The sequence below is a fragment of the Gallinula chloropus genome, assembly GCF_964237585.1.
Source record: "Gallinula chloropus genome assembly, chromosome: 5".
NCBI classification, from domain to species: Eukaryota; Metazoa; Chordata; class Aves; order Gruiformes; family Rallidae; genus Gallinula; species Gallinula chloropus.
The window spans coordinates 69,058,449-69,072,627 of NC_140090.1; the positions used below are offsets into that span (position 1 = coordinate 69,058,449).

Below are 14,179 nucleotides of genomic sequence, written 5' to 3' on the forward strand. Positions count from 1 at the left end.
TAATGAGTTCAGAACAAAATATTTACACACACACACAAATATAAAAAATCTATACTAAGAAAATCGCTCTTAGGTACGATGGCACGACAGCAAACACTGTATAGGTAGGTGGTGATCTGAAGTGAAGAACCCTCACTAGCAAATATATTTGCTGGAGTTCATTACACAGAGTTCACTGAATCCCCGGGGGTTTTTTTTGAAAGATGAGGTACCCACAGGAAGCCCACTAAGAACATCGATCCATTGCTCCCCCTTCTGACAGAATAATATTTGCCTTACCCTATAAAGGACTCTGAGTCTTTATACATTTTTTTTGATGTACATGTGCAATTTTAGGTACATGAAATGACACAACTGTTGAAAATAAGGCTGAAGAGGCCTTCATTTAGGTATCTTGCAAATCTCTTTGTCCCAAGACCCAGCTCCACCCTAATTATTCTTGATACGTTTTTATTTAATAGAATTGTAAAACTTTCCATGAGGTTTCAGATCCTCCTCAGGTGACCTGGTCTGTATCTCACCATACTTCCTATTAGAAAGTGTCTTCAAGTTCCAAACCAAGTATCTCCTACTTCAGCTGAGGATCATTTCCTCTCTTCCATTCTCAGTGTAACATACCTCCTTTCTTGCCACCACCATTTTTGTATTTGAATGCTGCTGTCATATGTGTCATTAGGGTTTTCAACCACAGACTAAGCTTTCCCTGTTACCGCAGCTTTACTCAGACATCAAGTTTTCTAGACCTCTGATCACTGAGAACTACCACCAGCCTTCACGGGCACTACCCACATCCCTAAAGCTACACGCACATTTAAGTACTGTGCTGAACTAGGGACCTCATTCCTAGCGTTGCCCAAGGCTGTCAAACACACACTGGTCTAGTTTAATTGCATGACACTTCAGTTAATTACTCTGTTGATAGTAACAATCTGGCAGTTTTGCAAATGTCTTCAAACTTGTAACTGCAGGTAAAAACTCCCATATTTTGCTGGCGAAGGACAACCAGTGCCAAATTGCTGTGAACCTCATCTACCTGACCAACAGGCAGTGTTTACTTAGAGTTTCATAAGGCATTCCCTTAACAGTGCAGGCATGAACAGTGTGCATTGGAAACTGGTGTTCTTAATATGTCTAGAAGCAAATTCTTTTGCCAATAAACAGTCATGTTTGGTACCTAATGCTCACTGAGACACTGATACACATATACATCCCCATCCTCATCAATAAAGAGGTTTGTTCCCCTCCATTAGATTACACAAAATGTAGCATCTGTGGCAGCCAATGCACATGAAGCATATGCAGTCAAGCAAAACAAAGACATCAACAAGCTGATACACGCACACAAAATATCATAATGAAGAGTCAGGGAGACAGAGCCCAAGTGGGAAGAAGATGGAATGGAAACAGAGGCTGTTCGATTGCCAGAGTCAACATCAATCAGCTCACAGGAGGGAGGGCAGTGAACTATAGTTTGGTTGGAGTTAAAGGGGCTGTTAGAATTACAGGCTCGTACTTCTGTTTTGTTTTGTTTACTTTACTGTAGCTATTTGCCTTGTCAGCAGAATCCTTCTGCTTTAGCTAAAACAAACGCAGTGTCTGCACAACTGAACAACAAATTAGTGAAAGAGTAGCAGCTTCTAGAAGCAATACAAGTAAGTGTATGATAAAAAATTGGGATGTACAGCTCCCAACATATAAACAATTTAGCAAGAAACAAGCTATGATCAAATACAAGAGAACCGTCAGTTTTATACTTGTACGCAAGAGAAACAGTCACAAAATATTTCTGTGCCAAGTGTTCAGGAACTGCTAGAGACAACTGTGAGCAGGATTTTAGAGAATTAGAAAGAAAGTGCTAGGAGTGTCCTTTCAATTATTTTTTTAAGACATCAGTGGGAAAACTGAGTCAATGTTCATTTGTGGAATATATCCTGACGACGCTCTGATTTGGACACATACCCATCTCTTCATGAAAGAGCTTCCTGATTTGGTGAACAACTCTCAGGATTCCTCTGCCCGAGATGCTGAACATTACATCATAGTGTAATCACTTATAGCATCAGTTCAAACAGGGCTCCATCTGTGGGACATAAGTGTAAAGAGACTCTTAGATTGTACTTGCATTCAATTTAGTAATGGCTTTAATAGTCCAAGACACTTAAGAAGGCTGCATCTCCCACATCTGTTTCCCACAAAGAAAGCACCTGAGGAGCATTTAATCTCATCCTACTTTTCCTACCTTTCTTCCACTCAAATTATGCAGATGGAAAAAACTCTTAAAAATGAATCAAAAGAAATTAATTGTTGATATAAAATCATCAATTCCAAAGAAATCAGCTAAGATAAGATGAAATTGGCCCTTGGAGATTTGCCATTTCAAAAGTAAGTGAGGCAACAATGAATAGCAGCAATAGAGTTTATCACAGTGATTTCAGAGCATGGGGTTTGAAAGTCCACATTTGGATGATAAGTCATAGCAACCTCACCATATCTGTTCCTGCACATAGGCTTACTTCTATGGCTTCTCGTTTCTAGGTAATACATATATATACATGAATCACATCCTTACTGTTCTGTTCTTCCTTGATGGCATTGCTCCTGTGCTTCCAGTGACCCACCCAAGTTTTAAGACTGCATCCCATAACAACTTCACCACTCTGGCCTGCTTCTGAAATCTGACATATCTTTGGTGGACTCAGGTTCATGACAAAAGGAAAGCATGAGTTCTTTAGCTTCTCAAATTCCTTTCAACTTCTCTACTGCCTGTTGGACTCTCCAGAGAGCTGTATCTCAGGTTGGCTGGTGTCAAAATTAGACTGCAGGCTTGACTGTTAAAAGTGCATACTACACCTGAAATAGTGAGACTGGCAGAACTCAGGGACACTGTCTAAGCAGAAAGGGCAGATTCAATTTGCAGTTTTCCCAGCAGTGATACGCATTGACTCTGATGTTGCAGACCAGCATCAACTTCCAGCATTTCACTAGTGTTGGCGGAAACATATTTGTACTTCTCACCTGCAAGATGCACCTGAGAAGCTGGAAATCCATGAGGAAAGCTGTTATTTATTCTAAGTGTAACCTGAAACTCCTTGAGAGGCAACAGCAAAAACCAAGACCTACCAGCTACAGGTTCAGGTACACACACAAACATTCTGTCTGGAGATCTGCCTCTCTGCCATTTCCAACCTCTGCCTGCTGTCTTATTTTTTTAGACACCTTCAGAAAATCAGCAGTTACAGCCAGGCACACTAACAGGTAATGCAAAGTAATAGTAGTTCTGGCATTATAGCAGTATTTGTGAGAAAGTATCTAGGTTTGAGAGAAAAGCTTAGGACAAGGAAGCATTAAACCAGAGGTAGTTTAACAGTTTCTAGGCTGGACATTACAAAGAGAGAATTGTGCTCCAAAGAAAAAAAAATTCTGAGTCAGAATCTCTCACTGGAATGGAAAAGAAAGTTGTCACCAAGCAAAATAAGCTGCAAGGAATAGATGATGATATTCTTGACTACTCTTTGTATCATACATGATTAAGTAGGGTGCACCCATACATGCACTGGTGATCCTAGAAAAATGAATCCCACGTAGGGCTTCCCATCCAGGCATCGATGTGGACAATTTAGAGGTTAGTCATTCCCAGTTTCACAAGCTCAAGAGGCAGCAAGGTATATGCTAGCTAAAATTCCAGCATGATCTATCTGCTGATCTAACTCTGGTGGAGTCTTTCAAGAGAAAACTTGTCAATGCATACCCATGTGTTGTGTTACCACCGGGTATTTAACAGTGACGAAATAGCTTATTCTGGCATATGCTACCCATAAACCACTTGTAATTAACTGAAGGAAAAAATGCACTAAACTTTAAAACATCAAAAACAGAATAACTCTTTCAGCTGTGAAAGTACAAAGAGATTTTCAGTTAGAGGAGTGTTACTTTAAATGGGATGGCATGGCTGTCAAAGAAGATGATGAGGACAGCTTGTTCAGTGACTACTGATGTATGCAATGGAGGTCACTGATGGCAGGACACAACCTTAAATCTAGGTGGGCTACTGGTGGGAAACTGTCCCCAGTTAAAGTGGGACACTTGCTAACCTGGTTCACCAAAGAATTTTCTTCCTTCTCTTAGCATCAGCTCAGCATTCCCAGACTCCATTTAAGAGAAATGTTCTTCACCCAAAATACAGCTTCTTTAATGGGCTGAGGGGGAGACTGGTTGCCATCTCACACATTAAACACAGTGTGAAACACTTATGCTAATACAGTCAGCTGCAATTCCAGTATCTCAGCACCACATGAAATCATACCATTAGCTCGCTCCATATGCCACACTTCTAGCAACTTCCATTAGGACAGCATAGTTCTGCTTCTCTTCAGTTCAGCAGGAACTTTCTCAATGACTTCAAATGTCACGAGGACTAAGCTGCCCTTCTGCAGTAAGGCAGCATGACAGCAGTAAAAATAACGTAAGAATAATCACTTCAACCCACTGGGGTTGTAAGAAAAAGTTACACCCTCACCAGTAAAGCTCTTTCTGTACAAGTATATAGGGAAAGGATGCAAAATACAGTTATTTCAGGCATGAAAGTGAATAGAAAATCTGCCCTGCAATTACTTTGGAAATAACTGGAACGAAAGCAACACAGCTCACAAACACTGAAATATCAATTTTTAAATGAGCCATAACTGGCACAAACAGCATATTTTACTCAAGAAATAAGGGGAAGTGAAAAGCTTCACTGCACATTTTACTTGCTAAAGGAAATGGCACAGAACATATTCTTGTGGCTTTCCCTGTAGCTGAGTATTCTGAAAGTAGGAGTTATAAACAAGTATTTATTGAATTTCCATCACCTGTGAGTAACTTATGTCTTATCACTTTCAAAAAATTTGCTTCAACCTTTATCTTAAAGTGAGTTTTGTACCTGTTCACAATTCTTGGTGAAAATTTGCAAACCTGAGTAAGCTGTGCTTAGACACGTCATTCTGTTTGCACAAATAACACACAGCCATATCCCCCACATCAGAACTACTTAAAACTAACTGTATGACCAGGAAAGCAGGGGAGAGCTTTAAGCCAGCTCTCACTTGAGTGTATGAACTTGTGAACATGGTTTGCAATGAAAGTATGGTCACTGCCTGGCAACACTGCCCAACACCGAAATCTCAGCCCTTGAGATGTGACTATTGTCATCAGTATCCCAGAGTCTAAAAACACCCATGACCACCACATACATATTTAATCCTTAGGAAAAGGCCTCTAAATTTTTACTTTATAAGGCTTTCACTAGCCTCAGGTAAATGACCTAATTTGTTCCTTAATAGCAGGGAAGAAGTGTTTGTTTTTTTTTTAAATTCTGCTTGCTGCAGCTGCAGTGTGGTAGGGAAGGAGGTGTGCTCAGTAGAATGGTTATCCATTCTAAAACAAAATGATAACCAGTGATGCTGCTGAAGTTGTGATGGACACTTCTAACTCATGTCTACATTCAGAGAAACAGTTAAGCCCCCAGGAGCACAGGAAGAAGGTAAGACGTGCTTGTCCATCTGTGCTTACCTGCTCACTGGATGACTTGTTTTGTATCCCAGTTTAATCTGCTGAGTCTCCCCAAGGCCAACAGACTATGGGTAATTGCCCTCAAACTAGCTCATCTGCACTAGCAAATAAACCATGTCCACTTTCTCAGCTTCACCAACTTCAGCAGCACTGACAAATGCAAGTGTTACATACGCACAGCAAGAAATTAACTTTTGTATTATGTGTGAAACTGAAACAACTCCTCAAGCTCCACCACAATCCCAATACCTTTAACATAAAACCAATCTCTGACCATCACAAATGACAAAAGCTGTATCAGGGACTAGTTTGGGCAAGGGCTGAGATTTAAAAGGCTTGAATTTTCTTGAAATAATGATCACTCAGTTCTCCAGCAAAGACAAAAAACACTAAAAGTGTTTATTGTTTCTTTTGTCTCCGACAGTCTCATAAAGACTTCAAACTGTAATTTTTGTCATGACTATGTCAGAGAAAATCCCACAAACAGACACAAAAATAAGAGACAGTCTTATGCCATTCCCTTTTATTAGCACCGTGCCTCGCCCACTTGGTTATTTACACATGCAGCAGCAAGAACTAGGAAGCTCATCTCAGCTGGCTCTCACATTATCTTTTCATGGCAAATTGCAGTGCCTCTCAGCTACAATAAATTATGCCAGTTTTCCTTTTCAAGACAGGTACCTTAAAAATTTAAGTAAAAAACGGGATAGTCTAAGCAAACCCCAGATGTAAAATAGAAAAAGCAACAAAATTTTACTTCAGCTTCACACTGATGTCATTCCAGTGACTTCACTAGAATTACTGGACATTCGCCCCATTATGAGAGTAGAATCTATCTCCCAAGGACAGGTTCTGTTGTCACAAACTGGTTTTACTGCAGGTATCTGGTCCATAAAGCCCTTCCCTTGATATATTTACATGGCTAAAAGCAAGTCAGAACATTTGTCTGAGAAGTGAATTGCAGCCAGCAAAAACACAGCCCCAGGCCCATGCTGAAGTGGGTAGGATTTTAAAAATTTCTGCAGCAGTTAGTGGTTGGGAACATAAAAACACTCCACCCTCTTGCCTCAGGCAGGAGAGAATATGCAGGCAGCTCAGAGTGTACTTCATGCGTCAGGAAACATCATTTGGCTCTAAACAAGATCAACAGATTTCAGAAAAATGAAAGAAGGGGGTAATGTGTATGTGCCTTAAGAATTGGTATCTTGACTAACATCTCAGTTACTCATCCGCAATGCTTAGAGAGAAAAGACTTGGCTGTTGTGCCCAGCAAGCAGCTAAATGCAAGTTTTGTGATGCTCCTGGCACTTTGGAAGAGAAGAACCCATAAAGGTCAAACTAGAGTCTCTAACCCCAAAGTCAGTATCCTTCACTATTACACTCCACTTTGGCTTTGCTACTACTGATGCTGCCTATAGGGAAATAAAACATGTTCTTGTCCCATCAGTGCTGATGTGTGAGCCCTGGTGCTCTCCTGGTAACGTAAGAATAATAAAAAAGACAATACACAGAGAATATCTTTCAATGGTGCACACAAACTGCTGTAAAATGAATAATAAAAAAAGATTCAGTCATTAAAATGTCATCACAGAAACACCAAATAAAATAAAACTAGGAGGGACATTTTCCTTCTGGTTCCTTGGGGAAACAAGTTTCTCTGAAGGGGAGCAACTCCTTGGGCAAATAGAGCTCAGTAATTTTATTACCAAGGGCACAATTGGCTATGATTTTTTTTACCTTTATTTTACCCACCCAAACTACTCTGATCACAAAAGGAATTAAAAAAAGAGAATCAAACAATAGCACTGTAATTCTTAAAACAGACGATTGCAACGAACTTGCCACCTGTGTGCACGTACCTGTGATCTTAACTGAACAGTGTGAGAAATGCTCTACAATGTGCCATAAACAAGCCAGTACCCAAAACACTTGGACAACCTCTTTTCCTCAAGGGAAACAGATGTGCACCTTCCTTCAGAGGAAGGTTTTAGTTTGATTCCCACTTGCTGTCATTAAGTTGCAGATGAAATCCATCACTATTGGGTTTCTGCAGTAGAGGTACCTGATAGTCACAGTGATTGAAGACACTAGCTCCCAGCTCTGTTAGCAGTCTCCTGCCAGACCTGTACAAGTCATGCTTTTGCAGTACTATGTGTAAACACCAAGTAAACCCATAGGTAAACGTGGTAAACACAGCTAAACACTTCCAACCTGTAACAAGATTTCTTCCTAGAGTGATTACCCATCCGTGAATACCAACAGTAGTATTTCCTTTTCTCTACCCTATGTGTAGTATATTAAACTCATAAACCTAAGGTGTAGAACCATTCTATCTTCAGTGTCTCAAGCAGACTGTAATCCTCACCTGGGGTGGGGCACATGGGCGTTGCTCTAGTAAAGTAGCAATGGCAACGCACAGGATGACTTTTTCGTGTGTTATGTTCCTGTAAAATCGTCCTGGAATCTCAGCTGGCAAACGATCTAAAAATCTCAAAACTTTCTGTTGTTCTTTTGCAATTCAACTGCTAACATGTCTGTACAGCAAAGCATGAGTAACTTAAAGCAGGGACCATCCTTAAGACAGAAGGAATTATGTTGTGAACTCGGAGACACGCCATCTCTAAGTTCCAGTGTATCTGAGATCCAACCCACTCGACACATTTGCAGCAGCAGTTCTATTCACACTTTTACTCTGGAGTCCACTTTTAACATATTAAAGAAATTAGCTGCAGGTATTAAAAAATAATAAAAAGATGGGAGAAGGTTTAAAAAATTGCCTCCAAACTGCCTTAATAGGTGAGGTACTGCGTAAGGGGGTTTTTTGCTAGATAGTTATAAAAGATCATACAATTTAGTCACATAATCTAACTTCCCACATTTGCTACTGAGAACACTATTTTGAATCAATTTCAGCCATAGTCAAGTTCTATACAAGGAGTAATCTAAATGCCCCAGGTTTTCCAAACAAGTGACTTGTTCTAGGTGGGCTTTGAACGTTTAAATCCTTTTTACCACAGGAGAGAAAAAAGGTTGCTGTGAAATTCTATTTGAAGTGAGTGAATCTATGTGTACTTACAGTCAAAAGCACAGCAAGTATTAACATATTATCACACCTACACTCAGTGTTTACTCACCTCTCAGGACAGGAGTGCATCTTGTCTCACTATAGACAGGAGTTATACAAGGCAAAGAGAAAATTGAGCCCCCTCATCTGTGATTGTGAGGAAGAGCCAGGCAGGAAATTAATGCATTTCTGCTACACAAATTAAGAGTGTGATCCAGACAGAGCATGCAGGTGCATATATTCCATATGGGTGCACCACTCAGCACAGCTGTGCAAGGCCTCTGCACAGCATGGAGCAGTGTCTCTGTGGGCAGAGCTGGAAGAACCACTGATACACCATCTCTGTGGGCTGGGACCTATCGCTGTTATGGCTCCAACATGGCTTGTTTTCTCAGTCCTGACAGTTATATTGGAAATAAATTTTGTACAAATCAGCTTTGAGAAACGTCAATCCAAACGGGGAAACCAGGTCTGCAGCCCGTAGGGGAAGTTGGTTAATAAAGATGGGAAAATCACGCTTGCTTCAGCAGCGCCTCTGAGTACCAGGGCACTCCAATTCGGCTCTGAAATGCAGGCCTGCAACTACAGTTGGGGCTGCTCCTTGTCACAGTCACCATCTACTTGATTTTTCCAGTCAAGTTTCTTCATTTTCACTTCTTCTTTCCCTCACAACCAAGACAGCGCTGTTCAGATCACACTTCTCCCAGTGCCTTTCTCCCTTTTCCTCGTGTGCAAGGGCAGTGCCTGAGGTAACAGAACGAGCGGCTTGAGACGGAGAGTTGTGGTTCCCTTAGCTGTGCCTGGGCCTGCCCTGCCCCTTACATCGGGGAGCACTCTATGCTGAGGCTGGAGTTCCCCTCCCTGGCACAGGGACACTCGCAGCGACACACACCTGGCCCCGGGGTAAGACTCCGGCCCAAGGGTGGCGGGCCCATGCTGGCCTGAGGGACATGGTGTGGCTTTGCGAGCCCAGCTGCTATAAAGGGGGGAATGAGGGTCCCAGAGATGCCGTGTAATGGAGGTCCTGCAGGCCTGGCCAAGATAAGCAGACACCGGCGTCCCACCCCGCGGCTACTGCCCACCCCACACCGCCTCCCGCTAAGCGCAGGCCCAGAGCTGCCTGTGTCGGCTCCGTGCCACACGCCGAACGCGCAGTCGCGCTGCCGACGCGCGCTCGGCCCACCCCTTTCCCCCGGAAGCGGGAGATTGAAGCGCCCGGTTTGCAGTGCTCGGGCCCTTTTCCTTCCCCGGCGCCTGAGGGGTGGGTTCTGCCCCCAATGCTTCGCGGTGTTGGAGTGGGAGAGGGGGAAGGGGGTCGGGGGTCCCCTAGGGCTGTTTCCTCCCTTGACCCCCGCGCCGGGTCGCGGCGCAGCTGGCTCCCAGGGGCTCCGTGAGGGGCCTCCCCGCGCTCCGCGGCTTTCGAGCAGCTGTGTCTCTGGGGCCCGAAGCCTCGGAAAGGGCTCCCCGGATCCGTGGCTCTGCTTACCGGCACCCCAGCCTTCTCGCTGCTTCCCTGCGTGGAAAACTAGCTGGGCCGCAGTCCTGACCGAGCCCTCGGTTGGTGAGAGGAGAACGTAAAAGGGGTGAATGCTGTTCGGCAGCGTGGTGAGGGGCAGGCAAACCGAGGCACGGAGCATCAGGGACTCGCCCGAAGTGCAAAATTAAGCAAATACTGAAAGTCCCAAATTGACTCGTCCCTTCCTGGCCCCAGTTCTCCTGACTTGCTGGACAGAGTTATTTTTCTGTGTGATGAACCGTGTCACTGCTTGACAATGTGAGGGGATTCTTCGGCTGAGATCTTGGGTGCGGGTGACCCGTGTGAATGTGCTGCCAGAGTTAAAGTAACGCCGTTAGGGAACCATTGGGAAAAGTACTGCAGTCATTTGAAGACAAGTAATCCACATTGGAAGGTAAATGCGGAGAGTCACAGGGTTTATTTTGAAAGAGTGCAGTGAGTTTGTTGAGGCTGGCTCTTGGGCTTGAAATTATTTAGCTGTTTGGTAAGATTTATTACGGATTTGTGAGATGTATGTGTAGGTGTGATGTAGCTTTCTATGCTCTTTGCTTGCATCAGGAAATACAGTAATAACTTGAGCTGTGCTTGATGGGTGCTGTGGGCTTCCCGTTTAATTTACAGATTGCTAAAACACCCATGTTGAGTTTAGAACAACTAGGGGGGAATTTTGATGTGAAAGACAAATGAGGACCTGTCTTTTGGTACAGAGCCAGGAAGACCACGGTTGCTGAGTTAGTAAGGCTGTGGCCTTCTGAAGCTTTGGTATGGCTCATTTCTGACAAGAAATCCCCTTATGCCAGTCTTGGGTTGCATGGTCATTTGTTTGCAGGATATTTTGTTTTAAAGAGGCTTCTGTTTTGAAATGGTAATTGCAATTTACAGGTAAACAGAGGCATAGCTGACTATTTTCCAGCTGCATTTTGGTCATTAGCAGGTGGATCACAAGGGCCAATCTAAGTTAAACATTGCCAAATCCAAATTGAAGTTGGTACATGCTGGGAGGTATGACTTAACATTTTAATTAAGGTGCTTTTCTGAGCTAACTGGGGAAGCTTACTTTTAATCTAAAGTTCTGGTTCTGTGCGTAATTACTTTTTAAAGCAGCATCCCCAGAAGGATCAAATGCAAGTGGATTCTTCCACAGACATGGGTACCCAATTACTTTGTTTTATAGAGAAGATTGTTTATAACTATAGATTATAAAAAACTTGTTGGTCCCAACAGTACTTTCATCAGAATTTGGAATGCAGTTAAATTAAAGTACTGTTGCTTCATAACCTGGTTTAGTAAGGATTATTCCTTGGAGTTAGATGAGCAGTAAGGGTCAGTCATGTTAAGAAATAGTTTGCTTGGAGTGAGCTTTTTTTTTTTTTTATTAGTTTGATGTTGCAGGATCTGACCTTGGATTTGCAGACATATTATAATGGGTCTGATTGCTTCCTAAGTTGGCTTGCTCCTTTTTAACACATGAAGGATATCAGATAGAAAAAAAAAAAAAGTATTATAATATTTTTCCTATTTTTAAGAAAATCCAAAGACCTTTATGAGTGAGGGAAAAATAACATACAAAGTTAGTAGTAAGATACTTCATACCAGTTAGCAGTGTCGTTCCTCCTGTTGAAGAAAAGCCATTCTCAAAGCAAGATGATACTTAGCTCATGAAACAGTTGTGTAATTAATGCAGATGTATTTTTGAAGTTAATTAGAAAATTAGTATTTCTTATAAGAGCTTTTTACTGATTTGTGCAGCTATGCAGCTTATTATGATCAAGTGAAAATTCATTCAATCTTTTAACAGAAACTGCTGTCCATCTCAAAATGGAAGAACCAGTGCTTGAAAAATCGACAGCTTTGTGTGCTACTCCAAAGGATTCTGGGACAGCAGCTCCACAGGGGACTGGCTCAGGGAAACAGGTATGAAAACTTATTTGCTTTTCCAGTAATGTGACTCTTCATAGCAACAAAAGTGCTTGTAAATGGTTGTGAAATCATCAAATAGCTGGAAGTCACTGAGACACTGGAAGGCTAAAGATAGGTAGCTTATACCTATAGTTATGAAGTTGTCCAGGTAAGGCATGTGATTGGTATACTTTGCGCTGCATAAGCAGGTATTAGCTGTGAATACAAAGTGATGGAGAAGTGTACAAAAAATGCCATTGGTTTTGTTTGTTGTTGTTAGATCTTCTTGGCTTTTTTCAGGTCCCAGTTTTATGTGTTGCTGTGTATGCAGAATGACTTTCTGAGACTTCTGCTTGCACTTGAACAAATTACACTGCTTCCAATTCGTATGTTCTCTGTAACGCTGAGCTCCACCGTGGAATTCATCCTAGCATGAGTTACAGTGATGCTGCCACCTTTAGCATCCAGACCTTGGCTGAATAAGGCTAGTTAGCAAGTGTTACTTAACTAATCCGTTTTGCCCATATATTAGTATATTTTCACAGGTAAAAATGTGAGACACAGATTAACTTTCAAAAAAATAAAATGGTTCAAGAAAGAGAGTCCCTTAAGCTGCTTATTGCTGAAGGATCTTAAAGCATGAACAAGTCAAAATTATACAGATCACTTCTAATACTCTCAAGTAGAATACAGATGTTTTATACTAGTGCTGTTAGAGAAAGTGTGTTATGTGTGGTGGGATGCAACGACAAAAAAACCTCTCCCTGCCCATATCTCCATTAAATCAGAGGGAAAATTGAACTTGATGGAATAAATGTAAGTTGAAATATACCGTGTATCTTCTGCAGGAAGACTAGATGAGTAGGTTCATCTCAGTATGGAACACAGGATTTGTTCCTCGTCAATGTGGAGGTCTGTCTCCCCATGTCTTGCATTTGTGTTTGCAAACACATGTGAAAGGAAGTTAGCAAAAGCTATAGGGAGAAGTGGGACGTCTGGCTTTACAATGAACTTTACATACATGACATTTGATATAATTTACAACTAAGTTCTGTAGTTCTTTGACATTTGCTCAGAGATTAAAGACTTCTAATCCTTCTGGGGTTTTTGTTCTTTATTTTGTAGCCAATGAGCGCAGCTCTGAGGGAGCGATTAAGGAAAACAAGACGTTCGTTTAACGCTAATTTTACAGTGGCAAAGCGGCTCAAGATAGACACTGAGGAGAAAAACTCTGCTGATGATGACAAAGGATGCCTGCCAAGGACAAATACAGATTGTCCCAGATTACAGGATGGTTCTGAAAACCTGGAAAGAAACAGCACTGGACATACATGTTTAAAAAGTCCCTTACAGGAAAGTGATCTCTCTGGATCAGCAGAGAATGCTCACGTGCTACAGGCTGATCTTAGTCAGCAGCAGTCGCTGGAAGAAAAAGTAAGGCTGGTGAAACAAGTGCAAGAGAAGGAAGAACTGCTGCGAAGGCTCAAACTTGTGAAGATGTACCGCTCTAAGGTGAGGTGAACCTCCGAAAAAGCACTTCTAAATCGTTTGAACTTATAGTGTAATCCTCCTGTTTAACCAGGAGTACTGACTCACATTTTGTGTGTGTGGTGTTTGTATATTGTCTGAGTTTAAGGCTTTTTATAAACATAGATCAGCAGTGTATCAACCCACCCCCACATATTTTCAGCAGATGATAACCTTTCTTTTGGTTTGTCCCAATTTCAGAACAACCTGTCTGAACTGCAGGCCTTGATAGTGAAATGGAGAAGCAGTACCCAGCTGATGCTGTATAAACTGCAGGCAGCCTTTTCTGCAGATGGCAAGAAAGTGAGTCTCACTCAGCTGATAGATACGTTTGGATTAGAAGACCAGTTACTGCACTACAGCAGGACAGAAGAAGATTTTGTAGATGCATAATCTCCAAGTGCAAAGAGGTCAATTCCACACACTTAGAAGAAAAGACTGAATGAATTCTGATCACATAAGAGGTGTTGATCAGACAGTGGACTTCATGCTTTGAGGGCAGGAGGTTTTGTCAGGAAATGCTTGTCCAGCTGTGCATTTAGATACAGTAGGCACTGTAAAAGACATTAATTAATGGAAAATACCGGACTTGTGCTGTTTTAGAAAACCTGGCTTGAGAACTT

At 42.0% G+C, this 14,179-nt stretch overlaps 1 protein-coding gene across 1 annotated transcript; it reads left to right on the top strand.

The window, feature by feature from the left end:
• Positions 1-11,948: 11,948 nt before the first annotated feature.
• Positions 11,949-13,949, top strand: SFR1 (SWI5 dependent homologous recombination repair protein 1; the record flags this gene model as incomplete). The annotated part of the gene is made up of 3 exons (XM_084265188.1): positions 11,949-12,044; positions 13,155-13,541; positions 13,758-13,949. The coding sequence occupies 3 exons, from the start codon at positions 11,949-11,951 to the stop codon at positions 13,947-13,949; spliced, it is 675 nt and encodes a 224-aa protein (XP_084121314.1).
• Between the last annotated feature and the right edge of the window lie 230 nt (positions 13,950-14,179).